This window comes from Hemitrygon akajei, chromosome 5, assembly GCF_048418815.1.
Source record: "Hemitrygon akajei chromosome 5, sHemAka1.3, whole genome shotgun sequence".
Classification (NCBI taxonomy): domain Eukaryota; kingdom Metazoa; phylum Chordata; class Chondrichthyes; order Myliobatiformes; family Dasyatidae; genus Hemitrygon; species Hemitrygon akajei.
This window is the reverse complement of record NC_133128.1, coordinates 1,559,275-1,585,505: the sequence shown is the minus strand read 5'-3', so window position 1 is coordinate 1,585,505 and position 26,231 is coordinate 1,559,275. Positions and strand designations below refer to the sequence as shown.

At 51.7% G+C, this 26,231-nt stretch overlaps 1 protein-coding gene across 2 annotated transcripts in view; it reads left to right on the top strand.

The window, feature by feature from the left end:
* LOC140727447 (1,4-alpha-glucan-branching enzyme-like) overlaps positions 1-26,231 on the top strand; it is a 528,898-nt gene that overhangs the window by 372,964 nt on the left and 129,703 nt on the right. For both annotated transcript variants that reach the window (XM_073044749.1, XM_073044748.1), the window contains exons 6-7: positions 7,829-7,919; positions 11,021-11,230. In XM_073044749.1, the coding sequence (XP_072900850.1) occupies positions 7,829-7,919; positions 11,021-11,230 (301 nt within the window). The remainder of the gene's footprint in view (positions 1-7,828; positions 7,920-11,020; positions 11,231-26,231) is intronic.

Sequence of the window (26,231 nt, the reverse complement as noted above, 5' to 3'; positions counted from 1 at the left end):
GAGTCCAGTATAGGATTGAATAGTCATCAAAGATCTCACCGTTAAAGGAGTGGACATCGTCATCGGATTTTGATGGAAAACCGAAGAAGAAGTATGTATTGGCACATCTGCTCTCACCTTTCTCTGACTGACAAGGGGCTCCTTTTCTCATTCTAACTGACAACTGTTTGTTTTGGGAAATCAGTGTTGGACAGATTATCGCTTGGGTTTGAACACGAGGATAGGGATAGGAGACACTCGGACAGGAACAGGGATAGGAGGCACTCGGACAGGAACAGGGTAGGAAACACTCAGACAGGAACAAGGATAGGAGACGCTCGGACAGGAACAGGGATAGGAGACACTCGGACAGGGATAGGAGACACTCCGAAAGGGACAGGGATAGGAGGCACTCGGACAAGAACACGGATAGGAGACACTCGGACAGGAACAGGGATAGGAGACACTCGGACAGGGACAGGGTAGGAGACACTCGGACAGGGACAGGGATAGGAGGCACTGGGACAGGAACAGGGATAGGAGACACTCGGACAGGGACAGGGATAGGAGGCACTCGGACAGGAACAGGGATAGGAGACACTTGGACAGGGACAGGGATTGGAGACACTCGGACAGAGACAGGGATAGGAGACACTCAGACAGGGACAGGGATAGGAGACACTCAGACAGAGACAGGGATAGCAGATGCTCGGACAGGAACAGGGATAGGAGATACTCGGACAGAGACAGGGATAGGAGACACTCAGACAGGGACAGGGATAGGAGACACTCAGACAGAGACAGGGATAGGAGACACTCGGACAGGGACAGGGATTGGAGACACTCGGTCAGGGACAGGGATAGGAGACACTCAGACAGGGACAGGGATAGGAGACACTCGGACAGAGACAGGGATAGGAGACACTCGGACAGGAACAGGGATAGGAGACACTCGGACAGAGACAGGGATAGGAGACACTCAGACAGGAACAGGGATAGGAGACACTCGGACAGGAACAGAGGTAGGAGACACTCGGACAGGGACAGGGATTGGAGACACTCGGACAGAGACAGGGATAGGAGACACTCAGACAGGGACAGGGATAGGAGACACTCAGACAGAGACAGGGATAGCAGATGCTCGGACAGGAACAGGGATAGGAGATACTCGGACAGAGACAGGGATAGGAGACACTCAGACAGAGACAGGAATAGCAGACGCTCGGACAGGAACAGGGATAGGAGATACTCGGACAGAGACAGGGATAGGAAGCACTCGGACAGGGACAGGGATTGGAGACACTCGGACAGGGACAGGGATTGGAGACACTCGGTCAGGGACAGGGATAGGAGACACTCAGACAGGGACAGGGATAGGAGACACTCGGACAGAGACAGGGATAGGAGACACTCGGACAGGGACAGGGATAGGAGACACTCGGACAGGTACAGGGATAGGAGGCACTCGGACAGGAACAGAGATAGGAGACACTCGGACAGAGACAGGGATAGGAGTCACTCGGACAGATGTTGTAGATGGGTCATATTCTGCATGGAGGTCAGTGACCAGTGGTCAGCCTCAGGGATCTGTTCTGTGACCCTTACTCTTTGTGATTTTTATAAATGACCTGGATGAGGAAGTGGAGGGATGAGTTAGTAAATTTACTGATGACACAAAGGTTGGAGGTGTTATGGAGTGTGGAGGGCTGTCAGAGGTTACAGCGGAACGTTGATAGGATGCAAAACTGGACTGAGAAGTGGCAGATGGAGTTCAACCCAGATAAGTGTGTAGTGATTCATTTTGGTATGTCAAATATGATGGCAGAATATAGCATTAATGGTAAGACTCTTGGCAGTGTGGAGAATCAGAGGGTTCTTGGGATCCAAGTCCATTGGACTCTCAAAGCAGCTTTGTAGGTTGACTCTGTGGTTAAGAAGGCATACAGTGTATTGGCCTTCATTAATCATGGAATTGAATTTAGGAGCTGAGAGGTAATGTTGCAGCTGTATGGGATCTGGTCAGATCCCACTTGGAGTACTGTGCTCAGTTCTGGTCGCCTCACTACAGGAAGGACGTGGAAGCCATAGAAAGGGTGCAGAGGAGATTTACAGGGATGTTGCCTGGATTGGGGAGCATGCCTTATGAGAATATGTTGAGTGAACTCAGCGTTTTCTCCTTGGAGTGACAGAGGATGAGAGGTTAAGAATACGTACACGACGCTGGAAGAACTCAGCAGGTCAGGCAGCATCCGTGAGAAAAGAGTAACCAATGTTTCGGGCCGAGACCCTTCATCAGGAAGGGTCCTGATGAAGGGTCTCGGCCCGAAACGTTGGCTACTCTTTTCTCACAGATGCTGCCTGACCTGCTGAGTTCTTCCAGCGTCGTGTACATATTCTTTGATCCACAGCATCTGCAGTTGTATTTTTGTGGGAGGATGAGAGATGCCCTGATAGATGTGCATAAGATGACGAGAGACATTGATCACATGGATAGTCATAAGCTTTTTCCCAGGGCTGAAATGGTTGCCACAAGAGGGCACAGGTTTAAGGTGCTGGGGAGTAGCTACAGAGGAGATGTCAGGGGTAACATCAGATGTCTGTGGAAGGGTTAACTTTGAAGGGATGAGGCAGGAACTAGTGAGAGTAAATTGGAAACAGATGTTCAAAGGGGAAGGCACAGAAGTAATGTGGGAGAAGTTTAGGGACCACTTGAGCTGGGTTCAGGATAGGTTTGTCCCACTGAGGCAAGGAAAAAATGGTAGGAAAAGGGAACCATGGCTGACGAAACATGTGAGGCAACTCATCAAGAGGAAATATGAAGCATATGTTAGATATAAGAAGCAGGAAGTAGGAGGGGCTTATGAGAAATATAGGGTAGCCAGGAAGGAGCTAAAGAAAGGACTTAGTAGAGCTCAAAGGGCATAGGATTAAGGAGAACCCCAAGGTGTTCTATGTGTATGTGAAGAATAGGAGGATGACGAGAACGAAGGTGGGACCACTAAAGGATAAAGAGGGCAACATGTGCCTGGAAGTGGAGGAGGTTGGGGAGGTCCTAAATGAATACTTTGCTTCAGTATTCACAAGTGAAAAGGATCTTGATCAGGATGAGGTCGAAGTAGAGCGGGCCTGTGTGCTGGACAATGTGGAGATTAAGGAAGAAGTGCTGGATCTTCTTAAAAACATTAAGATTGATAAATCCCCAGGGCCGGATATGATACACCCCAGGTTGTTGTGGGAATTGACAGAAGAGATCGCAGGAGCATTAGCTATAATCTTTGAATCCTCTTTAGCTGCAGGGGAAGTGCTGGAGGACTGGAGAATGGCAAATGTAGTTCCCTTGTTTAAAAAAGGTAATAGGGAGAAACCTGGGAACTATAGACCGGTGAGTCTTACGTCGGTGGTATGCAAACTACTGGAAAGGACTTTTAAGGATAGGATCTACGAGCATTTGGAGCAGTACAGTCTACTCATGGATAGTCAACATGGCTTTGTGAAGGGAAGATCATGCTTCACGAGCCTGATTGAGATTTTTGAAGAGGTAACAAAAGAAATTGATGAGAGTAGGGCAGTGGATGTGGTCTACATGGAGTTTAGCAAAGCATTTGACAAGGTTGCTCATGAAAGACTCATCCAGAAAGTCATGAGGCATGGGATAAGTGGAACCTTGGCTTTCTGGATAAAAAATTGGCTTAAAGGAAGAAAGCAGATGGTAGTTGTGGAAGGAAAGTATTCTGCCTGGAGGTCGGTGGAGTGACTAGTGGAGTGCCACAGGGATCTGTCCTGGGACCCCTAATATTTGTGATTTTTATGAATGACCTGGATGTAGAGGTGGAAGGATAGGTGAGTAAGTTTGCGGATGACACGATGATTGGAGGAGTTGTGGATGGAGCTGTAGGTGGTCAGAGGTTACAAGAGAATATGGACAGGCTGCAGAGTTGGGCATAAAAATGGCAGAATGAGTTCAATCTGGACAAGTGTGAGGTGATGCATTTTGGAAGGACAAACCAGAAGACTGAGTACAAGATTAATGGTCAGGTACTTAAGAGTGTGGATGAACAAAGGGACCTTGGAGTTCAAATCCATACATCTCTCAAGGTTGCTGCACAGGTTGATAGGGTAGTTAAGAAGGCCTATGGGATGCTAGGCTTCATTAACAGGGGGATTGAGTTCAAGAATAGAGAGGTCATGTTCCAACTCTACAAATCTCTGGTGAGACCGCACTTAGAGTATTGTGTTCAATTCTGGTCACCTCTTTATAGGAAAGATGTGGAAGCTATGGAGAGGGTGCAGAGGAGATTTACCAGGATGTTGCCTGGTTTGGAGTACAAGTCATATGAAGCAAGGTTAGCAGAGCTGGAACTTTTCTCTTTGGAGCATAGAAGAATGAGAGGGGACTTGATAGAGGTCTACAAGATTATGAGAGGCATAGATAGGGTGAATAGTCAGTACCTGTTTCCCAGGGCACTGATAGAAAACACCAGAGGTCATATGTACAAAATTAAGGGAGGGAAGTCTAGGGGAGACATCAGGGGTATTTTACACAGAGGGTTGTGAGTGCCTGGAATGACTTGCCAGGGATGTTGGTGGAGGCTAAAACATTAGGGGTATTTTAGAGCCTCTTGGACAGGCACGTGGATGAAAGAAAAATGGAGGGTTCTGGGGTAGTGTGGGTTTAGTACTTTTTTTTAAGGATTATATGGGTCGGCACAACATTCAGAGCTGAAGGGCCTGTACAGTGCTGTAGTGTTCTATGGTTCTATGGTAAGTTTTTTAACTCAGAGAGTGGTGAGTGTGTGGTATGGGCTGCCTGCAACAGTGATGGAGGCGGATATGATAGGGTCTTTTAAGAGACTTTTGGATGGTACATGGAGCTTAGAAAAATAGAGGGCTATGGGTAAGCCTAGTAATTTCTAAGGTAGGGACATGTTCAGCACAGCTTTGTGGGCTGAAGGCCTGTATTGTGCTGTAGGTTTTCTATGTTTCTGGGTTTCTATGTCTATTTCAGTGGAGTAAGGGAAATGACAGTGGTATGAGAGAGGTAAACACAAGAAAATCTGCAGATGCTGGAAATTCAGGTAATATACACAAGATGCTGGTGGAACGCAGCAGGCCAGGCAGCATCTATAGGAAGGTGTACAGTCGACGTTTTGGGTCGAGACCCTTTGTCAGAACTAACAGAAAAAAGAGATAGTAAGAGATATAATTGCAGCCAGCAGGGTATCAGTGCATTAGGGATGCAGGATCAAGAAGGATAACAAGTGCAGCATTCAAAGTGTTACAGTATATCTCAATGCACAGAGTATAAGAAATAAGGTGAATGATCTTGTTGCACTATTGGAGATTGTCAGGTATGATTTTGTGTCAACACTGAATTGAGGCTGAAAGATGATTGTAGTTAGGAGTTGAATATCCAAGGTTACACGTTATATCGAAGGGATAGGAAGGTAGGCAGAGGGGGTGGTGTGGCTCTGCTGGTAAAGAATAGCATCAAATCAGTAAAAGGATGTGACATAGGATCGGAAGATGTTGAATGCTTGTGAGTTGATTTAAGAAACTGCAGGGGTAAAAGGATGTTGATGGCAGATATATACAGATCTAACAACAGTGGCTGGATTGTGGACCACAGATTACAACAGGAAATCAAAAAGGCGTGTCAAAAGGGCAATGTTATGATTGTCAGGGGAGATTTCAACATGCAGGCCGATTGGGAAAATAAGGTTGGAAATAGATCCCAAGAGAGTGAGTATGTTGAATGCCTATAAAATGTTTTTATTTTTAGAGCAGTTTATCATTGAACCTACAAGCTATACTGAATTGGGTGTTATGAACAGGAGGTGATTAGGGAGCTTAAGGTAAAAGAACCCTTAGGAACCAATGATAACAATATGATTAAGTTCAACTTGAAATTTGATAAGGAAAAAGTAGAGTCTGATATAGCAGTATTTCAGTGAAGTAAAGGGAATTACAATGGTATGAGAGAGGAGTTGGCCAAAGTAACTTGGGAAGAGATACTGGCAGGATTGATAGTGGAGCAACAATGGCATGAGTTTCTAAGAAAAATTAGGAAGGTGCAGGACATGTGTATTCCAAAAATGAAGAAATACTCAAATAGTAAAATAGTACAACTGTGTCTCCCCTGGCCTCAGTGGAAAAAGCCCGCTTGCATTCACTCTATCTATACCCATCATAATTTTATATACCTCTATCAAATCTCCCCTCATTCTTCTACGCTCCAGGGAATAAAGTCCTAACCTATTCAACCTTACTCTATAACTCAGTTTCTCAAGTCCCGGCAACATCCTTGTAAACCTTCTCTGCACTCTTTCAACCTTATTAATATCCTTCCTGTAATTCGGTGACCAAAACTGCACACAATACTCCAAATTCAGCCTCAAGGATCCTCGTCTGGTTGGCTGCCAGTGACTAGTAGTGTTTCACAGAGGTTGGTGTTGGGACTGCTTCTTTTTTATGCTGTAATCAGTGATTCAGATGATGGAATAGATGGCTTTGTTGCCAAGTTTGCACATGATATGAAGATTGGTAGAGGAGCAGGTACTATTGAGGAAATGGGTAGGATACAGAAGGTCTTAGACAGATTAGGAGAATGGACAAGAGATTGGCAAATGAAATATGTTGGAAAATGCATGGTCATGCGCTTTGGCAGTAGAAATAAATCTGTAGACTATTTTCTAAATGGGGAGAAAATCCAAAAATCTGAGATCCCAAGCAGCTTGACAGTCCTTGTGCAGTACACCCTGAAGGTTAGCCTGCAGGTAGAGTCGGTGGTGAGGAAGGCAAATGCCATGTTAGCATTCATTTCAAGGAGTCTAGAATACAAGAGTAGGGATTTGATGCTGAGGCTTTATAAGGCACTGGTGAGGCCTCACCTTGAGTATTATGAACAGTTTTGGGCTCCTGATCTAACAAGAATGTCCTGTTGGAGTGTCCCTCCCTGTACAAGCGTCACTACCTGTCGAAGTGTTACCACATGTTGTAGTGTCACCCCTTGTAGGAGTGTCACCCTCTGAAGGAGCATCATCCTCCCCCCCCCCCAGTAGAAGCATCACCCTCCTGTAGAACAATAACCCCCTGTAGGACTGTCACCTTCTATAGGAGCTTCACCTCATGTTGGAGTGTCACCCCCTGTACGAGTATCAGCCCCTGTACAACCATCATCCCTGTAGGATGTCACCCCCTGTCGGAGCGTCACCCCCGTACAAGTATCAGCACCTGTACCACTGTAACCCCTGTAGGAGCATCAACCACTGTAGTAGTGACAACCCCTGTAAGAGAGGCACCTCCATTAGGATGTCACCCCTGCAAGGGTTTCAGCCTCTGTAGGAGAGTCACCTCCTGTTGGGTGACACTCTCTATAAGGGTGTCAACCCGTGTAGGAGTGTCACACCTTGCAGGACATCACTCACTGTGGGATCGTCACCCTCTTTGTGACCTCACTTGCTGTAGGATTGTCAACCCTGTCTGAGCGAACCTCTCTGTGGGATCGTCATCCTGTGTGTGACCTCACCCACAATGGGAGCATCACCCCCACTGTGGGATCGATGCTCCCCATGGGAACGTCACCAACTGTGGGTGTGGCACGCCAGTGGGTACAGAGGATCATCACAGCACAATGCAAGAGAGCACATGTGCTGCTGTGGGGCTGGGGTTCCCAGGGCAGGGGTGCTGGGATCAGCTGGGCCAGCACAAGGTGGTTGTGCTGAATAGCTATCCCTGCCAATGGTGGTCTGTGAGGTGGGAGAGAAGACTTTTGTACCAGAGTGAGGGGTGGTGTTGTACAGGCTGGTGTCAGAGACGTTTGGCCACAGAGAGTGATCTTGTCCCCCTGCAGGTTACAACTGTATCCAGCTAATGGCCATCATGGAACACGCCTACTATGCCAGCTTTGGATATCAAGTGACCAGTTTCTTCGCTGCATCCAGGTACAACACACAGAGGGGTTTCCCCACATTCTTCCGCTCAAATGCATCCTGCTGGAGTGAGGGGCAAGGCAGCTGGAGGGAACATGGCTGATCAGAGGCAGCAAGGGGAAAGGGAGAGGCTGGGGAATGAAGAACTGTGTAGGAGAGAGCCCACCCCTCAAAACACCCTCCACACCTCCTTCCCGCACCCACCCCTCCAAACCTCCTCCCCGCACCAACCCCTCCACACCCTCTCCCCGCACCCACCCCTCCAAACCTCCTCCCCGCACCCACCCCTCCAAACCTCCTCCCCGCACCCACCCCTCCACACCCCCTCCCCGCACCCACCCCTCCAAACCTCCTCCCCACACCCACCCCTCCAAACCTCCTCCCCGCACCCAACCCTCCACACCTCCTCCCCGCACCCACCCCTCCAAATCTCCTCCCCACACCCATCCCTCCACACCTCCTCCCCACACCCAACCCTCCAAATCTCCTCCCCACACCCACCCCTCCACACCTCCTCCCCGCACCCACCCCTCCACACCCCCTCCCCGCACCCACCCCTCCAAACCTCCTCCCCGCACCCACCCCACCAAACCTCTTCCCCACACCCACCCCTCCACACCTCCCCACACCTACCCCTCCAAACCTCCACCCCACACCCACTTCTCCACCCCTCCACACCTCCCCACACCCACCCCTCCAAACCTCCACCCCACACCCACCCCTCCACACCTCCTCCCCACACCCACCCCTCCACACCTCCCCACACCCACCCCTCCACACCTCCTCCCCATACCCACCCCTCCACACCCCCTCCCCACACCCACCCCTCCACACCCCCTCCCCGCACCCACCCCTCCAAACCTCCTCCCCACACCCACCCCTCCAAATCTCCTTCCCACACCCACCCCTCCACACCTCCCCACACCCACCCCTCCAAACTTCCACCGCACACCCACTTCTCCACACCTCCTCCCCACACCCACCTCTCCACACCTCCTCCCCACACCCACCACTCCAAACCTCCTCCCCACATCCACCCCTCCACACCCCCCATATCCATCCCTCCACACCCCCACACCCATCCCTCCACACCTCCTCCCCACACCCACCACTCCAAACCTCCTCCCCACATCCACCCCTCCACACCCCCCATATCCATCCCTCCACACCCCCACACCCATCCCTCCACACCTCCTCCCCACACCCACCCCTCCACACCACCCACCCCACCACACACCCCCTCCCCACACACACCCCTCCACACCTCCTCCCCGCACCCACCCCTCCACACACCCCTCCCCACACCCACCCCTCCACACCTCCTCCCCATACCCATCCTTCCACACACCCACCTCTCCAAACCTCCACCCCACACCCACCCCACCACACCACCCACACCCACCCCTCCAAACCTCCTCCCCACACCCACCCCTCCACACCACCCACACCCACCCCTCCAAACCTCCTCCCCACACCCACCCCACCACACCTCCTCCCCGCACCCACTCCTCCAAACCTCCACCCCATACCCATCCTTCCACACACCCCCTCCCCACACCCACCCCTCCAAAACTTCTGCCCACACCCACCCCTCCACACCTCCTCCCCACATCCACCCCTCCACACCCCCCACACCCATCCCTCCACACCCCCACACCCATCCCTCCACACCTCCTCCCCACACCCACCCTTCCACACCACCCACACCCACCCCCTCCCCACACACACCCCTCCACACCTCCTCCCCGCACCCACCCCTCCACACACCCCTCCCCACACCCACCCCTCCACACCTCCTCCCCATACCCACCCCACCACACCACCCACACCCACCCCTCCAAACCTCCTCCCCACACCCACCCCTCCACACCACCCACACCCACCCCTCCAAACCTCCTCCCCACACCCACCCCACCACACACCCCCTCCCCACACACACCCCTCCACACCTCCCCACACCCACCCCTCCAAAACTTCTGCCCACACCCACCCCTCCACATCTCCTCCCCACGCCCAACCCTCCACACACCCCACACACACCCTTACAAACCTCCTGCCCACACCCACCCCTCCACACCCTCCACACTTACTCCCCGCACCCACCCCTCCACACCCCCCACACCCATCCCTCCACACCTCCTCCCCGCACCCACCCCTCCACACCCCCCACACCCACCCCTCCAAACCTCCTCCCCACATCCACCCCTCCACACACACCCCTCCAATTCTCCATGTCTCTCTCAAACATCTCTTGCTCTCCTCATCCCACATATTCTCTTCTGGCCCTAACCCTACTCTTCCCTCCGTTTCCACTTCCCTTTTCTCCCAAACCACTCTGCTTCTCCATTCTATCCCTTCCTGCATTTCCCTTACCCCCTCTATGTGACTTTTCACTCCCTCCCTCCCCTCTCCCACCCCAATCCCTCCCCGCTGCCTCCATCTCCTACGCCCTCTCTCCCTCTCCCCCTCTCGCCCCTCTCTGCCCTCTCTCCCTCTCTCTCCCTCCCCCTTATCTCACCTCTCAACCCACACTCATCCCCATTCTTCCCCCTCTCCCTCCCCCTCTCTCCCTCTCTCTCTCTCCTACTCTCTCCCCCACCTTCTCTCCCTCTCACCATCTCACTCTCTCTCTCTCTTTCTCTCTCTCCCTCTTCTGCTCCCACTCTCCCCCTCTCTCCCTCTTCCCTCTCCCGCCTTCCAACCACTCTCTCCCCTTTCCCCCTCTCCTCACCCCTTCTCCCCCTCTTCCCTTATTCTATCTCTTTCTCTCTGTCCCTCTCTCCCTGCTTTCTCCCTCCCTTTTTCCCCCTCTCTCCCCTTTCCCGGTCTCCCACAACCCTCTCCCCCAACTCTCTCTTTTTCCCTCTCTCCCTCTCCCTCTCTCTCCCTCTCTCTCTCTCTATCCAGCATTCCCACACTCACTCACTACACTCACTAGTTATTCTGTTTTGATTTTCCTCAACAACAACAAAAATAAAAGATGACAAAGGCTATTTGTGCAGAAATTGATGTAAAGGCCCAGAGAGCATTTGCAGCTCAGTAGTTTCAAGCAAGAACACAGAAGATGAGAAGGGAAAGCTAACAGTGTATTACTGTATTGTGTGCATGTCCAGCCGCTACGGGACTCCGGACGAGCTGAAGGAGCTGGTTGACACAGCACACTCCATCGGATTGCTGGTGCTTCTTGACATTGTCCACAGCCATGCATCGAAAAACACAGAGGACGGGCTGAACCTTTTTGACGGCACTGATTCCTGCTTCTTCCATACGGGGAACCGGGGCACTCACAGCCTGTGGGACAGTCGGCTCTTCAACTATTCCAAGTACGTACTCCCTCAACATGCCCTTGGCAGCCCATTACTGCTCTGGTTCCACTTGCACCCCTCCTTCCTCCCCACTCACGGCTCCCAAGGTGTCCATGGGCTGTTAGGATTTTCTTTCAGTCAGCATCCTGCTGTTGAAGCTGAACAAATTCTTTGTAACTCGCTCTAATTAATTCTCCAAGGGCTCTTTCAGATGGATATTTTAGAAAGTTTTGCCAGAAAGCACAGAACTCAAGATTACTTTGTTTGTAACATAATTTTTTTATTCCTTTTATTTTACCAACTACTGATGATCAGTTTTTGCTGAACATGGTTCCATCAGTGCATGTTGCTGGGGAGAGTAGGATGCTGCTGGGGAGAGTGTGATGTTGCTGGGGAGAGTAGGATGCTGCTGGGGAGAGTGTGATGTTGCTGGGGAGAGTAGGATGCTGCTGGGGAGAGTGTGATGTTGCTGGGGAGAGTAGGATGTTGCTGGGGAGAGTGTGATGTTGCTGGGGAGAGTGTGATGTTGCTGGGGAGAGTGGGATGCTGCTGGGGAGAGTGGGATGTTGCTGGGGAGAGTGGGATGTTGCTGGGGAGAGTAGGATGCTGCTGGGGAGAGTGTGATGTTGCTGGGGAGAGTGTGATGTTGCTGGGGAGACTAGGATGTTGCTGGGGAGAGTGTGATGTTGCTGGGGAGAGTGTGATGTTGCTGGGGAGAGTAGGATGTTGCTGGGGAGAGTGTGATGTTGCTGGGGAGAGTGTGATGTTGCTGGGGAGAGTGTGATGCTGCTGGGGACAGTGTGATGTTGCTGGGGAGAGTGGGATGTTGCTGGGGAGAGTGGGATGCTGCTGGGGAGAGTGGGATGTTGCTGGGGAGAGTGGGATGCTGCTGGGGAGAGTGTGATGTTGCTGGGGAGAGTGTGATGTTGCTGGGGAGAGTGTGATGTTGCTGGGGAGAGTAGGATGTTGCTGGGGAGAGTGTGATGTTGCTGGGGAGAGTGGGATGTTGCTGGGGAGAGTGTGATGTTGCTGGGGAGAGTGGGATGCTGCTGGGGAGAGTGTGATGTTGCTGGGGAGAGTGGGATGTTGCTGGGGAGAGTGTGATGTTGCTGGGGAGAGTGGGATGTTGCTGGGGAGAGTGGGATGTTGCTGGGGAGAGTGTGATGTTGCTGGGGAGAGTGTGATGTTGCTGGGGAAAGAGTGGGATGTTGCTGGGGAGAGTGTGATGCTGCTGGGGAGAGTGGGATGTTGCTGGGGAGAGAGGGATGTTGCTGGGGAGAGTGGGATGTTGCTGGGGAGAGTGGGATGTTGCTGGGGAGAGTGTGATGCTGCTGGGGAGAGTGGGATGTTGCTGGGGAGAGTGGGATGTTGCTGGGGAGAGAGGGATGTTGCTGGGGAGAGTGTGATGTTGCTGGGGAGAGTGTGATTTTGCTGGGGAGATTGGGATGTTGCTGGGGAGAGTGTGATGTTGCTGGGGAGAGTGTGATGTTGCTGGGGAGAGTGGGATGTTGCTGGGGAGAGTGGGATGTTGCTGGGGAGAGTGGGATGCTGCTGGGGAGAGTGGGATGTTGCTGGGGAGAGAGGGATGTTGCTGGGGAGAGTGGGATGTTGCTGGGGAGAGTGTGATGCTGCTGGGGAGAGTGGGATGCTGCTGGGGAGAGTGGGATGTTGCTGGGGAGAGTGGGATGTTGCTGGGGAGAGTGTGATGTTGCTGGGTAGAGTGTGATGTTGCTGGGGAGAGTGTGATGTTGCTGGGGAGAGTGGGATGTTGCTGGGGAGAGTGTGATGTTGCTGGGGAGAGTGTGATGTTGCTGGGGAGAGTAGGATGTTGCTGGGGAGAGTGTGATGTTGCTGGGGAGAGTGTGATGTTGCTGGGGAGAGTGTGATGTTGCTGGGGAGAGTAGGATGTTGCTGGGGAGAGTAGGATGTTGCTGGGGAGAGTGTGATGTTGCTGGGGAGAGTGGGATGTTGCTGGGGAGAGTGTGATGTTGCTGGGGAGAGTGTGATGTTGCTGGGGAGAGTAGGATGTTGCTGGGGAGAGTGTGATGTTGCTGGGGAGAGTGTGATGTTGCTGGGGAGAGTGGGATGTTGCTGGGGAGAGTGGGATGCTGCTGGGGAGAGTGGGATGTTGCTGGGGAGAGTGTGATGTTGCTGGGGAGAGTGTGATGTTGCTGGGGAGAGTAGGATGTTGCTGGGGAGAGTGTGATGTTGCTGGGGAGAGTGTGATGTTGCTGGGGAGAGTGTGATGTTGCTGGGGAGAGTAGGATGTTGCTGGGGAGAGTGTGATGTTGCTGGGGAGAGTGTGATGTTGCTGGGGAGAGTGGGATGTTGCTGGGGAGAGGGTGATGTTGCTGGGGAGAGTGTGATGTTGCTGGGGAGAGTGGGATGTTGCTGGGGAGAGAGTAGGATGTTGCTGGGGAGAGTGTGATGTTGCTGGGGAGAGTGTGATGTTGCTGGGGAGAGTGTGATGTTGCTGGGGAGAGTGGGATGTTGCTGGGGAGAGTAGGATGTTGCTGGGGAGAGTGGGATGTTGCTAGGGAGAGTGGGATGTTGCTGGGGAGAGTGTGATGTTGCTGGGGAGAGTGTGATGTTGCTGGGGAGAGTGGGATGTTGCTGGGGAGAGTGGGATGTTGCTGGGGAGAGTAGGATGTTGCTGGGGAGAGTGGGATGTTGCTGGGGAGAGTGTGATGTTGCTGGGGAGAGTGGGATGTTGCTGGGGAGAGTAGGATGTTGCTGGGGAGAGTGGGATGTTGCTAGGGAGAGTGTGATGTTGCTGGGGAGAGTGTGATGTTGCTGGGGAGAGTAGGATGTTGCTGGGGAGAGTGTGATGTTGCTGGGGAGAGTGGGATGTTGCTGGGGCGAGTGGGATGTTGCTGGGGAGAGTGGGATGTTGCTGGGGAGAGTGGGATGTTGCTGGGGAGAGTGGGATGTTGCTGGGGAGAGTAGGATGCTGCTGGAGAGAGTGGGATGTTGCTGGGGCGAGTGGGATGTTGCTGGGGAGAGTGGGATGTTGCTGGGGAGAGTGGGATGTTGCTGGGGAGAGTGTGATGTTGCTGGGGAGAGTGGGATGTTGCTGGGGAGAGTGGGATGTTGCTGGGGAGTGTAGGATGTTGCTGGGGAGAGTAGGATGTTGCTGGGGAGAGTGGGATGTTGCTGGGGAGAGTGGGGTGTTGCTGGGGAGAGTGGGATGTTGCTGGGGAGAGTGGAATGTTGCTGGGGAGAGTGGGATGCTGCTGGGGAGAGTGTGATGTTGCTGGGGAGTGTAGGATGCTGCTGGGGAGAGTGGGATGCTGCTGGGGAGAGTGGGATGTAGCTGGGGAGAGTGTGATGTTGCTGGGGAGAGTCTGATGTTGCTGGGGAGAGTGGGATGTTGCTGGGGAGAGTCTGATGTTGCTGGGGAGAGTCTGATGTTGCTGGGGAGAGTGGGATGTTGCTGGGGAGAGTGGGATGCTGCTGGGGAGAGTGTGATGTTGCTGGGGAGAGTGGGATGCTGCTGGGGAGAGTGGGATGTTGCTGGGGAGAGTGGGATGTTGCTGGGGAGAGTGTGATGTTGCTGGGGAGAGTGTGATGCTGCTGGGGAGTGTAGGATGTTGCTGGGGAGAGTGGGATGCTGCTGGGGAGAGTGGGATGTTGCTGGGGAGAGTGGGATGTTGCTGGGGAGAGTAGGATGTTGCTGGGGACAGTGGGATGCTGCTGGGGAGAGTGGGATGTTGCTGGGGAGAGTGTGATGCTGCTGGGGAGAGTGGGATGTTGCTGGGGAGAGTGGGATGCTGCTGGGGAGAGTGGGATGCTGCTGGGGAGAGTGGGATGTTGCTGGGGAGAGTGTGATGTTGCTGGGGAGAGTGGGATGTTGCTGGGGAGAGTGGGATGTTGCTGGGGAGAGTGGGATGTTGCTGGGGAGAGTGGGATGTTGCTGGAGAGAGTAGGATGTTGCTGGGGAGAGTGGGATGCTGCTGGGGAGAGTGGGATGCTGCTGGGGAGAGTAGGATGTTGCTGGGGAGAGTAGGATGTTGCTGGGGAGAGTGGGATGCTGCTGGGGAGAGTGGGGTGTTGCTGGGGAGAGTGGGATGCTGCTGGGGAGAGTGGGATGTTGCTGGGGAGAGTGGGATGTTGCTGGGGAGAGTGGGATGCTGCTGGGGAGAGTGTGATGTTGCTGGGGAGAGTGTGATGTTGCTGGGGAGAGTGGGATGTTGCTGGGGAGAGTGTGATGTTGCTGGGGAGAGTGTGATGTTGCTGGGGAAAGAGTGTGATGTTGCTGGGGAGAGTGTGATGTTGCTGGGGAGAGTGTGATGTTGCTGGGGAGAGTGGGATGTTGCTGGGGAAAGAGTGGGATGTTGCTGGGGAGAGTGTGATGTTGCTGGGGAGAGTGGAATGTTGCTGGGGAGAGTGTGATGTTGCTGGGGAAAGAGTGGGATGTTGCTGGGGAGAGTGGGGTGTTGCTGGGGAGAGTGTGATGTTGCTGGGGAGAGTGGGATGTTGCTGGGGAGAGTAGGATGTTGCTGGGGAGAGTGGGATGTTGCTGGGGAGAGTTGGGTGTTGCTGGGGAGAGTGTGATGTTGCTGGGGAGAGTGTGATGTTGCTGGGGAGAGTGATATGTTGCTGGGGAGAGTAGGATGTTGCTGGGGAGAGTAGGATGTTGCTGGGGAGAGTGTGATGCTGCTGGGGAGAGTAGGATGTTGCTGGGGAGAGTAGGATGTTGCTGGGGAGAGTGTGATGTTGCTGGGGAGAGTGGGATGTTGCTGGGGAGAGTAGGATGTTGCTGGGGAGAGTGTGATGCTGCTGGGGAGAGTGTGATGTTGCTGGGGAGAGTGTGATGTTGCTGGGGAGAGTGGGATGTTGCTGGGGAGAGTGGGATGTTGCTGGGGAGAGTGGGATGCTGCTGGGGAGAGTGGGATGCTGCTGGGGAGAGTGTGATGTTGCTGGGGAGAGTGGGATGTTGCTGGGGAGAGTGTGATGTTGCTGGGGAGAGTGGGATGTTGCTGGGGAGAGTGTGATGTTGCTGGGGAGAGTGGGATGTTGCTGGGGAGAGTGGGATGTTGCTGGGGAGAGTGGGATGTTGCTGGGGAGAGTAGGATGTTGCTGGGGAGAGTGTGATGTTGCTGGGGAGAGTGGGATGTTGCTGGGGAGAGTGGGATGTTGCTGGGGAGTGTAGGATGTTGCTGGGGAGAGTGGGATGTTGCTGGGGAGAGTGGGATGTTGCTGGGGAGAGTGTGATGCTGCTGGGGAGAGTGGGATGTTGCTGGGGAGAGTAGGATGTTGCTGGGGAGAGTAGGATGTTGCTGGGGAGAGTGGGATGTTGCTGGGGAGAGTGGGATGCTGCTGGGGAGAGTGGGATGTTGCTGGGGAGAGTGGGATGTTGCTGGGGAGAGTGGGATGTTGCTGGGGAGAGTGGGATGCTGTTGGGGAGAGTGGGATGCTGTTGGGGAGAGTGTGATGTTGCTGGGGAGAGTGGGATGTTGCTGGGGAGAGTGGGATGTTGCTGGGGAGAGTGTGATGTTGCTGGGGAGAGTGGGATGCTGTTGGTGAGAGTGGGATGTTGTTGGGGAGAGTGGGATGTTGTTGGGGAGAGTGTGATGTTGCTGGGGAGAGTGTGATGTTGCTGGGGAGAGTGGGATGTTGCTGGGGAGAGTAGGATGTTGCTGGGGAGAGTGTGATGTTGCTGGGGAGAGTGTGATGTTGCTGGGGAGAGTGGGATGTTGCTGGGGAGAGTGGGATGTTGCTGGGGAATGTCGGATGTTGCTGGGGAGAGTGGGATGTTGCTGGGGAGAGTGGGATGTTGCTGGGGAGAGTGGGATGTTGCTGGGGAGAGTAGGATGTTGCTGGGGAGAGTGTGATGTTGCTGGGGAGAGTGTGATGTTGCTGGGGAGAGTGGGATGTTGCTGGGGAGAGTGGGATGTTGCTGGGGAGAGTGTGATGTTGCTGGGGAGAGTGTGATGTTGCTGGGGAGAGTGGGATGTTGCTGGGGAGAGTGGGATGCTGCTGGGGAGAGTGGGATGTTGCTGGGGAGAGTGGGATGTTGCTGGGGAGAGTGGGATGTTGCTGGGGAGAGTGGGATGTTGCTGGGGAGAGTGGGATGCTGCTGGGGAGAGTGTGATGTTGCTAGGGAGAGTGGGATGTTGCTGGGGAGAGTGGGATGTTGCTGGGGAGAGTGTGATGTTGCTGGGGAGAGTAGGATGCTGCTGGGGAGAGTGGGATGTTGCTGGGGAGAGTGGGATGTTGCTGGGGAGAGTGGGATGTTGCTGGGGAGAGTGGGATGCTGCTGGGGAGAGTAGGATGCTGCTGGGGAGAGTAGGATGTTGCTGGGGAGAGTGTGATGTTGCTGGGGAGAGTGTGATGTTGCTGGAGAGAGTGGGATGCTGCTGGGGAGAGTGGGATGTTGCTGGGGAGAGTGGGGTGCTGCTGGGGAGAGTGTGATGTTGCTGGGGAGAGTGTGATGTTGCTGGGGAGAGTGTGATGTTGCTGGGGAGAGTGGGTTGTTGCTGGGGAGAGTGGGATGTTGCTGGGGAGAGTGTGATGTTGCTGGGGAGAGTGGGATGTTGCTGGGGAGAGTGTGATGTTGCTGGGGAGAGTGTGATGTTGCTGGGGAGAGTGTGATGTTGCTGGGGAGAGTGGGTTGTTGCTGGGGAGAGTGGGATGTTGCTGGGGAGAGTGTGATGTTGCTGGGGAGAGTGGGATGTTGCTGGGGAGAGTGTGATGTTGCTGGGGAGAGTGGGATGTTGCTGGGGAGAGTGTGATGCTGCTGGGGAGAGTGTGATGTTGCTGGGGAGAGTGTGATGTTGCGGAGGAGAGTGTGATGTTGCTGGGGAGAGTGTGATGTTGCTGGGGAGAGTGTGATGTTGCTGGGGAGAGTGGGATGTTGCTGGGGAGAGTGTGATGTTGCTGGGGAGAGTGGGATGTTGCTGGGGAGAGTGTGATGTTGCTGGAGAGAGTGGGATGTTGCTGGGGAGAGTGTGATGTTGCTGGAGAGAGTGGGATGTTGCTGGGGAGAGTGTGATGTTGCTGGGGAGAGTGTGATGTTGCTGGGGAGAGTAGGATGTTGCTGGGGAGAGTGGGATGTTGCTGGGGAGAGTGGGATGCTGCTGGGGAGAGTGGGATGTTGCTGGGGAGAGTAGGATGTTGCTGGGGAGAGTGTGATGTTGCTGGGGAGAGTGTGATGCTGCTGGGGAGAGTAGGATGTTGCTGGGGAGAGTTGGATGTTGCTGGGGCGAGTAGGATCTTGCTGGGGAGAGTGTGATGTTGCTGGGGAGAGTGTGATGTTGCTGGGGAGAGTGGGGTGCTGCTGGGGAGAGTGTGATGTTGCTGGGGAGAGTGTGATGTTGCTGGGGAGAGTGGGATGTTGCTGGGGAGAGTGGGGTGCTGCTGGGGAGAGTGTGATGTTGCTGGGGAGAGTAGGATGTTGCTGGGGAGAGTGGGATGTTGCTGGGGAGAGTGGGATGTTGCTGGGGAGAGTAGGATGTTGCTGGGGAGAGTGTGATGTTGCTGGGGAGAGTGGGATGTTGCTGGGGAGAGTGGGATGTTGCTGGGGAGAGTAGGATGTTGCTGGGGAGAGTGTGATGTTGCTGGGGAGAGTAGGATGTTGCTGGGGAGAGTGTGATGTTGCTGGGGAGAGTGTGATGTTGCTGGGGAGAGTGTGATGTTGCTGGGGAGAGTGGGATGTTGCTGGGGAGAGTAGGATGTTGCTGGGGAGAGTGGGATGCTGCTGGGGAGAGTGGGATGTTGCTGGGGAGAGTAGGATGTTGCTGGGGAGAGTGGGATGTTGCTGGGGAGAGTGGGATGTTGCTGGGGTGAGTGGGATGTTGCTGGGGAGAGTGGGATGCTGCTGGGGAAAGAGTGGGATGTTGCTGGGGAGAGTGGGATGTTGCTGGGGAGAGTGGGATGTTGCTGGGGAGAGTGGGATGTTGCTGGGGAGAGTAGGATGTTGCTGGGGAGAGTGGGATGTTGCTGGGGAGAGTAGGATGTTGCTGGGGAGAGTGTGATGCTGCTGGGGAGAGTGTGATGTTGCTGGGGAGAGTGGGATGTTGCTGGGGAGAGTGGGATGCTGCTGGGGAGAGTGTGATGCTGCTGGGGAGAGTGTGATGCTGCTGGGGAGAGTGTGATGTTGCTGGGGAGAGTGGGATGTTGCTGGGGAGAGTGTGATGTTGCTGGGGAGAGTAGGATGTTGCTGGGGAGAGTGGGATGCTGCTGGGGAGAGTGTGATGTTGCTGGGGAGAGTGTGATGTTGCTGGGGAGAGTGGGATGCTGCTGGGGAGAGTGTGATGCTGCTGGGGAGAGTGTGATGCTGCTGGGGAGAGTGGGATGTTGCTGGGGAGAGTAGGATGTTGCTGGGGAGAGAGTGGGATGTTGCTGGGGAGAGTAGGATGTTGCTGGGGAGAGTGGGATGTTGCTGGGGAGAGAGTGGGATGTTGCTGGGGAGAGTGGGATGTTGCTGGGAGAGTAGGATGTTGCTGGGGAGAGTAGGATGTTGCTGGGGAGAGTGGGATGTTGCTGGGGAGAGTGTGATGTTGCTGGGGAGAGTGTGATGTTGCTGGGGTGAGTGTGATGTTGCTGGGGAGAGAGTGGGATGTTGCTGGGGAGAGTAGGATGTTGCTGGGGAGAGTGGGATGTTGCTGGGGAGAGAGTGGGATGTTGCTGGGGAGAGTGGGATGTTGCTGGGGAGAGTGTGATGTTGCTGGGGAGAGTGTGATGTTGCTGGGGTGAGTGTGATGTTGCTGGGGAGAGTGTGATGTTGCTGGGGAGAGTGTGATGTTGCTGGGGAGAGTGGGATGTTGCTGGGGAGAGTGGGATGTTGCTGGGGAGTGTAGGATGTTGCTGGGGAGAGTGTGATGTTGCTGGGGAGAGTGGGATGTTGCTGGGGAGAGTGGGATGTTGCTGGGGAGTGTAGGATGTTGCTGGGGAGAGTGTGATGTTGCTGGGGAGAGTGTGATGCTGCTGGGGAGAGAGTGGGATGTTGCTGGGGAGAGTAGGATGTTGCTGGGGAGAGTGGGATGTTGCTGGGGAGAGAGTGGGATGTTGCTGGGGAGAGTGGGATGTTGCTGGGGAGAGTGTGATGTTGCTGGGGAGAGTGTGATGTTGCTGGGGTGAGTGTGATGTTGCTGGGGAGAGAGTGGGATGTTGCTGGGGAGAGTAGGATGTTGCTGGGGAGAGTGGGATGTTGCTGGGAAGAGAGTGGGATGTTGCTGGGGAGAGTGGGATGTTGCTGGGGAGAGTGTGATGTTGCTGGGGAGAGTGGGATGTTGCTGGGGAGAGTAGGATGTTGCTGGGGAGAGTGTGATGTTGCTGGGGAGAGTGGGATGTTGCTGGGGAGAGTGTGATGTTGCTGGGGAGAGTGTGATGTTGCTGGGGAGAGTGGGATGTTGCTGGGGAGAGTGGGATGTTGCTGGGGAGAGTAGGATGTTGCTGGGGAGAGTGGGATGTTGCTGGGGAGAGTGGGATGTTGCTGGGGAGAGTGTGATGTTGCTGGGGAGAGTGGGATGTTGCTGGGGAGAGTAGGATGTTGCTGGGGAGAGTGTGATGTTGCTGGGGAGAGTGTGATGCTGCTGGGGAGAGTGTGATGTTGCTGGGGAGAGTGGGATGTTGCTGGGGAGAGTGGGATGTTGCTGGGGAGAGTGTGATTTTGCTGGAGAGAGTGGGATGTTGCTGGGGGGAGTGTGATGTTGCTGGAGAGAGTGTGATGCTGCTGCAGAGATAGGGAAGAGCTCCTGGGGAGAGAGGGAGGAACTGCTGGGAATCGAGGGAAAAACTGCTTGGGAGAACCAAACTGAAGGGCGGAGGAAGGGGCAGTTGACTCATAAATAGAGAAAGCTTGTAGATAGTGCGAGTGGGAGGATAGGCAGGTGATACAGAAGGGACGCGCTCAGACTGAGCATCATGAAGAAAGCGGATGAGCTTAGAGCGTGGATCAGTACTTGGAGCTATGATGTGGTGGCCATTACAGAGACTTGAATGGCTCAGGGGCAGGAATGGTTACTTAGAGTGCCATGCTTTAGATGTTTCAGAAAGGACAGGGAGGGAGGCAAAAGAGGTGGGGGCGTGGCACTGTTGATCAGAGATAGTGTAACAGCTGCAGAAAAGGAGGAAGACATGGAGAGATTGTTTACAGAGTCTCTGTGGGTGGAAGTTAGAAAAAGGAAGGGGTCGATAACTCTACTGGGTGTTTTTTATAGACCACCCAATAGTAACAGGGACATCGAGGAGCAGATAGGGAGACAGATTCTGGAAAGGTGTAATAACAACAGGGTTGTCATGGTGGGAGATTTTAAATTCCCAAGTATTGACTGGCATCTTCCTAGATCAAGGGGTTTAGATGGGGTGGAGTTCCTTAGGTGTGTTGAGGAAGGATTCTTGGCACAATATGTAGATAAGCCTACAAGAGGAGAGGCTGTACTTGATCTGGTATTGGGAAATGAACCTGGTCAGGTATTAGGTCTCTCAGTGGTAGAGCATTTCCACCGTCTTTTATAGAGCATTTCCTGCTCTATAAGGCTGTCTCCTTTTTAAACTCTTCCCGCTGTTCTCATTGGCTGACCTCCACATGCTGTGTAGTCATGCCCTGTTCAAATATACCTAAAAATTAAATAAGTTGTGCAAAAAGAGAGCAAAAATAAAAAACAAAATAGTGAGGTATTGTATGTGGGTTCATTGTCCATTCAGAAATCGGACTATGGAGGGGAAGAAGCTGTTACTAAGATGTTGTGTGTGTGTGTGTGTGTGTCATCAGGCTCCTGTACCTTCTCTTTAACAATAGTCGTGAGAAGATCCTTGGTAATAGGGATCCTTCATGATGGATGCCACCTTTTCGATCACAGCATTTTGAAGGTATCCTCGATGCTGACGAGGCTATTACCCACAATGGGGCTGACTGAGTTTACAACTTCTGCAGCTTTTTCCAATCCTGTGCAGTGGCCCCTCCACTCCAAACGGCGATACAACCAGTTATGCCTTCTTTGTAATTCCATTTATACGCTGTTGAGACCCAGGAGCTGTATCCTTTCCGCTGCTGCTCTGTTGATGAGGACTCGTGTGTGTCCTCTTGGCTTCCCTTTATGAAGTCGTCAATTCCTTGCTCTTACTGACTTTGAGTGCAAGGTTGTTTCTGTGACATCACTCAAGGCAGCTGATCTAATTCACTCCTGTACACCTCTTCGTCACCATCTGAAATTCTGCCAGCAATCGTTGTATCTCAGCAAATTTTCAGATGGGGTTTGAGCTGTGCCTGGCCATGCAGTTGTGGATGCAGAGAGAGTAGATCAGTGGGCTCTACTCATGGGTGGGAGAGGTGGTTGGAGATGATCTCAGGGTAAATGACAGCAGCAGCCAAGGTAGTGTCGCTAGTAGGGCAGATCAGAGACTCTGTAGCCATGAATAACAGGAAACTCTTCAGTCACAGAGACAGACAGTAAGGCTATATCCACACTAGACTGGATAATTTTGAAAACGCCGGTTTCACGTAAAAACGATAGGTGTCCACACCAAGCATTTTTGAAAATACCTCCGTCCACATTAAAACGGGTATTTGAGCAAATCTCCTCCTACTGGGCATGCACAGGACACATATACAGAAAACAAGCGACATGTTTGGTGTAGAATCTCGCTGCGCATTTGTCCAGTTACAGACTAGAAAAACTTAAAAGGAAATTGCCAAACGACAGACTGCTGTTGGCTCTTGTGCAGGAGGACTTAAAACTGAAAAAACAAATACTGGAACGTATGGAGGCAACCAACAGAGAGTTCACGGACAGTATGACCCGGCTGACAACGAACATTGAAAAACTGACTAACTGTGTTGCATTAATAAAATACCTTGTTAAATGTATAAAACATACAATGTTGCATTAGGCTGTAACACATCTATTGTCAGAGAGGTACTTACATAAATAGGTAAACCACCCTCATACCAGCAAGGCCAGAAAACAGGGCAAAGTGAGTATACTTATTTATTCAGTAAGTTATGGGTCAAAGTATTTAGTGAGTACATTTTTAATTCTTCTGGCTTCAGTCTCGTTGCCATCTGATCTGAAATTGTTAGGTTGTATGTGGGGGTTGCGTTCAAGAAAACTATGAAATGCCACGCTGCCGTCACCATCTGTTCCGGCACATCATGACAGCATTTTTAAAAATCTCCGGTTTCCCCGTCCACACTACTCTGCCCAATCGGTGTTTTCAAATTTACACACTCTGGAGGGCGTTTTAGAAAAGCTCCATTTTCAGGGGAGGAAAACGCTGTTTCAGTGTGGACGGGGGGTCAAAACGAAGAGAAAAAGCTTCAGTTATGGATTTATCCGGTCTAGTGTGGACATAGCCTAAGTCTTCAGGGTGGTGTGTTACGTCCCTGGTCCCAGGGTCGAGGATACGTCCCTGAGTGGCTGCGGAAAATTCCCAAGAGGAATTGGTGCAGCCAGACAGTGATGTGCATTGCGGCTCCAATGACATCAGTAATGAAGAGGATGAGGTCCTGCAGAGTGAATATAGGGAGCTCGGAGGTTAAAAAATCAAGACCTCAAGGGTTGTCATCTCTCAGTCATACCCAGTGCCACACACAGGTGAGGATTGGAATTGAAGAATAGCACACATGAAGGATGTGGCTGAGAAGCTGGTATAGGTGGGAGGGTTTCTGGTTCTTGGACCTTTGAGATCCCTTCTGCAGCAGAGGTGAGCTGGACAAGAGGATGTAGATATCATCTGTACATGAGAATTAGCAAATTGCACTGTAGCTGGAGGGTTCCAATATCCTGGAGAGGAGATGTGCTAGTACGAGTCACACTAGTCTGGTGGTGGTGGGACCCATAGCAGATCAGAAAATTAGGACAAGTAAAAAAGTGAAAATGTGCAAGGCTTGTAGAGGACGGTTTCACAGTAGGTAGGGCATATGGGTAGTTTGAGCAGCGGCCAAGGTGAGGGACATAGCTCACTCAGGATTGTCGATTGAGTACATAAGGCATCAGTTCATGGTAGTTTGGTATTTGATCAGGATTAGACCAGAAGATATCAGAGCAGAATTAGGCCATTTAGTCCATTGACCCTGGCTGATCCAATTTTCCTCTCAGCTCCAATCTCCTGCCTTCTCCCCGTATCCCTTCATGCCCTGACCAATCAAGAATCTATCAACCTTTGCCTTAAATATACATAAAGACTTGGCCTCCACAGCTGCCCGACAATCCTGAAATCATTTTCATGAACCTCTTTTGAACCCTCTTCAGTTTCAGCACATCCTTTTTCAGATAAGGGGCCCAAACTGCTCACAACACTCCAAGTGAGGCCTCACCAGTGCTTTATAAAGTCTCAAAATTACATCCATATTTTTATATTCTAGTCCTCCTGAAATAAATCCTAACACTGCATTTGCTGTCCTCACCACAGATTCAACCTGCAAATTAACCTTCAGGGAATTTTGCATAAGGACTCCTAAGTCTCTTTGCACCTCAGTGTTTTTGTTTTTTCTCTCCGTTTAGAAAATATTCAACCCTTTCATTCCTTTAGTGGAGGAGACTCAATGGGCTGAATGGCCTAATTCTGTTCCTATGTCTTATGATCTTCTACCAAAGTGCATGACCATACACCTCCTAACACTGTATTCCTATTTTCCTTCTGTAGCCTCTCTCCTTCCTCAACACTTTCTGCTCCTCCACCTATCTTCATCTCATATGCAAACTTCTTAACGAAGCCATCAGTTCCAACATCCAAATCATTAACTTCTTCTTCATGTGCCTTGCGCATTACACGCTTGGGCGATCGTGGCTCTCCACATCGAACGATCCCTCGCAGCATCAATGATATCTCACACATTTAGATTTGTTAGTTCTTTCAGTGTCCATATATTTTCTTCTTTGCCTTCCTCTTCTGCGTTTCCCAGGCCTACTGCCTTGTAATGTAAGGTATTCTATTTCTCCCTTTCTGATGACATTACCCAGGAAATTAACTTTCCTCTCATTTAATGTTCTCATTAAAGATCTTTTTGAATGGGCACATTGGAGTACTGTCTCATTAGTTATCCTATTTCTATATGATATTTTCAGCATGCTTCTAAGAAACCACATTTCTGGTGCTTCTAAGATTCTTTGGAGTTCTGGTGTTATAGTCCATTTTTTGGAAGCATACAGCAAGATTGACCAGAGGTAACATTTTAGTAGCCTAAGCCTTGTTGTCATAGAAGTGTGTCTGTTGGTAAAAATGGGTTTCATTTTTTGAAAGTTGGTTTTGGCAATGGCAATTCTTTTTATTTCTACTTTACTTCTAGCATCTTGTGATATAAAGCTACCAAGGTAATTAAAGCTGATCTTTTGTTTCATCTCTTGGTTACCGATGTACAATTGGCAGTTTGGAGTATCCTGCTGTTTTGTATTACCATACATTTGGTTTTTTTACAGTTGATGGTTAGACCAAAATCTGTACTTGTTTGTACTACTTTATCTAGGAGGATTTGTAGGTCTTCTATTAGGGTAGCACTTGCTATTAGGGTGGTATCGTCTGCGTATCTTATATTGTTGATGTTAACACCTCCAATTTTCATCCCATCTAGTTCTTCTATTTCTCTGAGAATCACTTCACTATAGATATTAAATAATTCTGGTGAAGCGACATATCCCTGTCTAACTCCTGTTTGAATTTTAGTCCATCTGCTTATATTATCATGAATTTTTACCGCCGCCATTTGATTCCAATAATGAAGCAGTTGTTGGTTCCTTCCATCAATGTTTAGTTTAGCAAGAATTTGAAATAATTTTTCATGTTGCACTTTGTCAAATGCTTTAGTGAAATCAATAAAACTGAAAAAGACATCATTTTGATATTCAATTCATAGTATTGAAACTTCTAAGCATTCATAATATGAAAATTGTGTTTCTACTTCCTCTATCCTCAATAAACCCATACTGCAGTTTAGAAGTTTCTGGCCTTAATTTGTTTTTAATTCGACTCAGAACAATTCTTAACAAAATCTTTATTATGTGACTCATAAGACTGATTGTTCTATAATTTTTGCAGTCAATAGTTCCAGGAATTTTTGGCAGAGTTATAAATACTA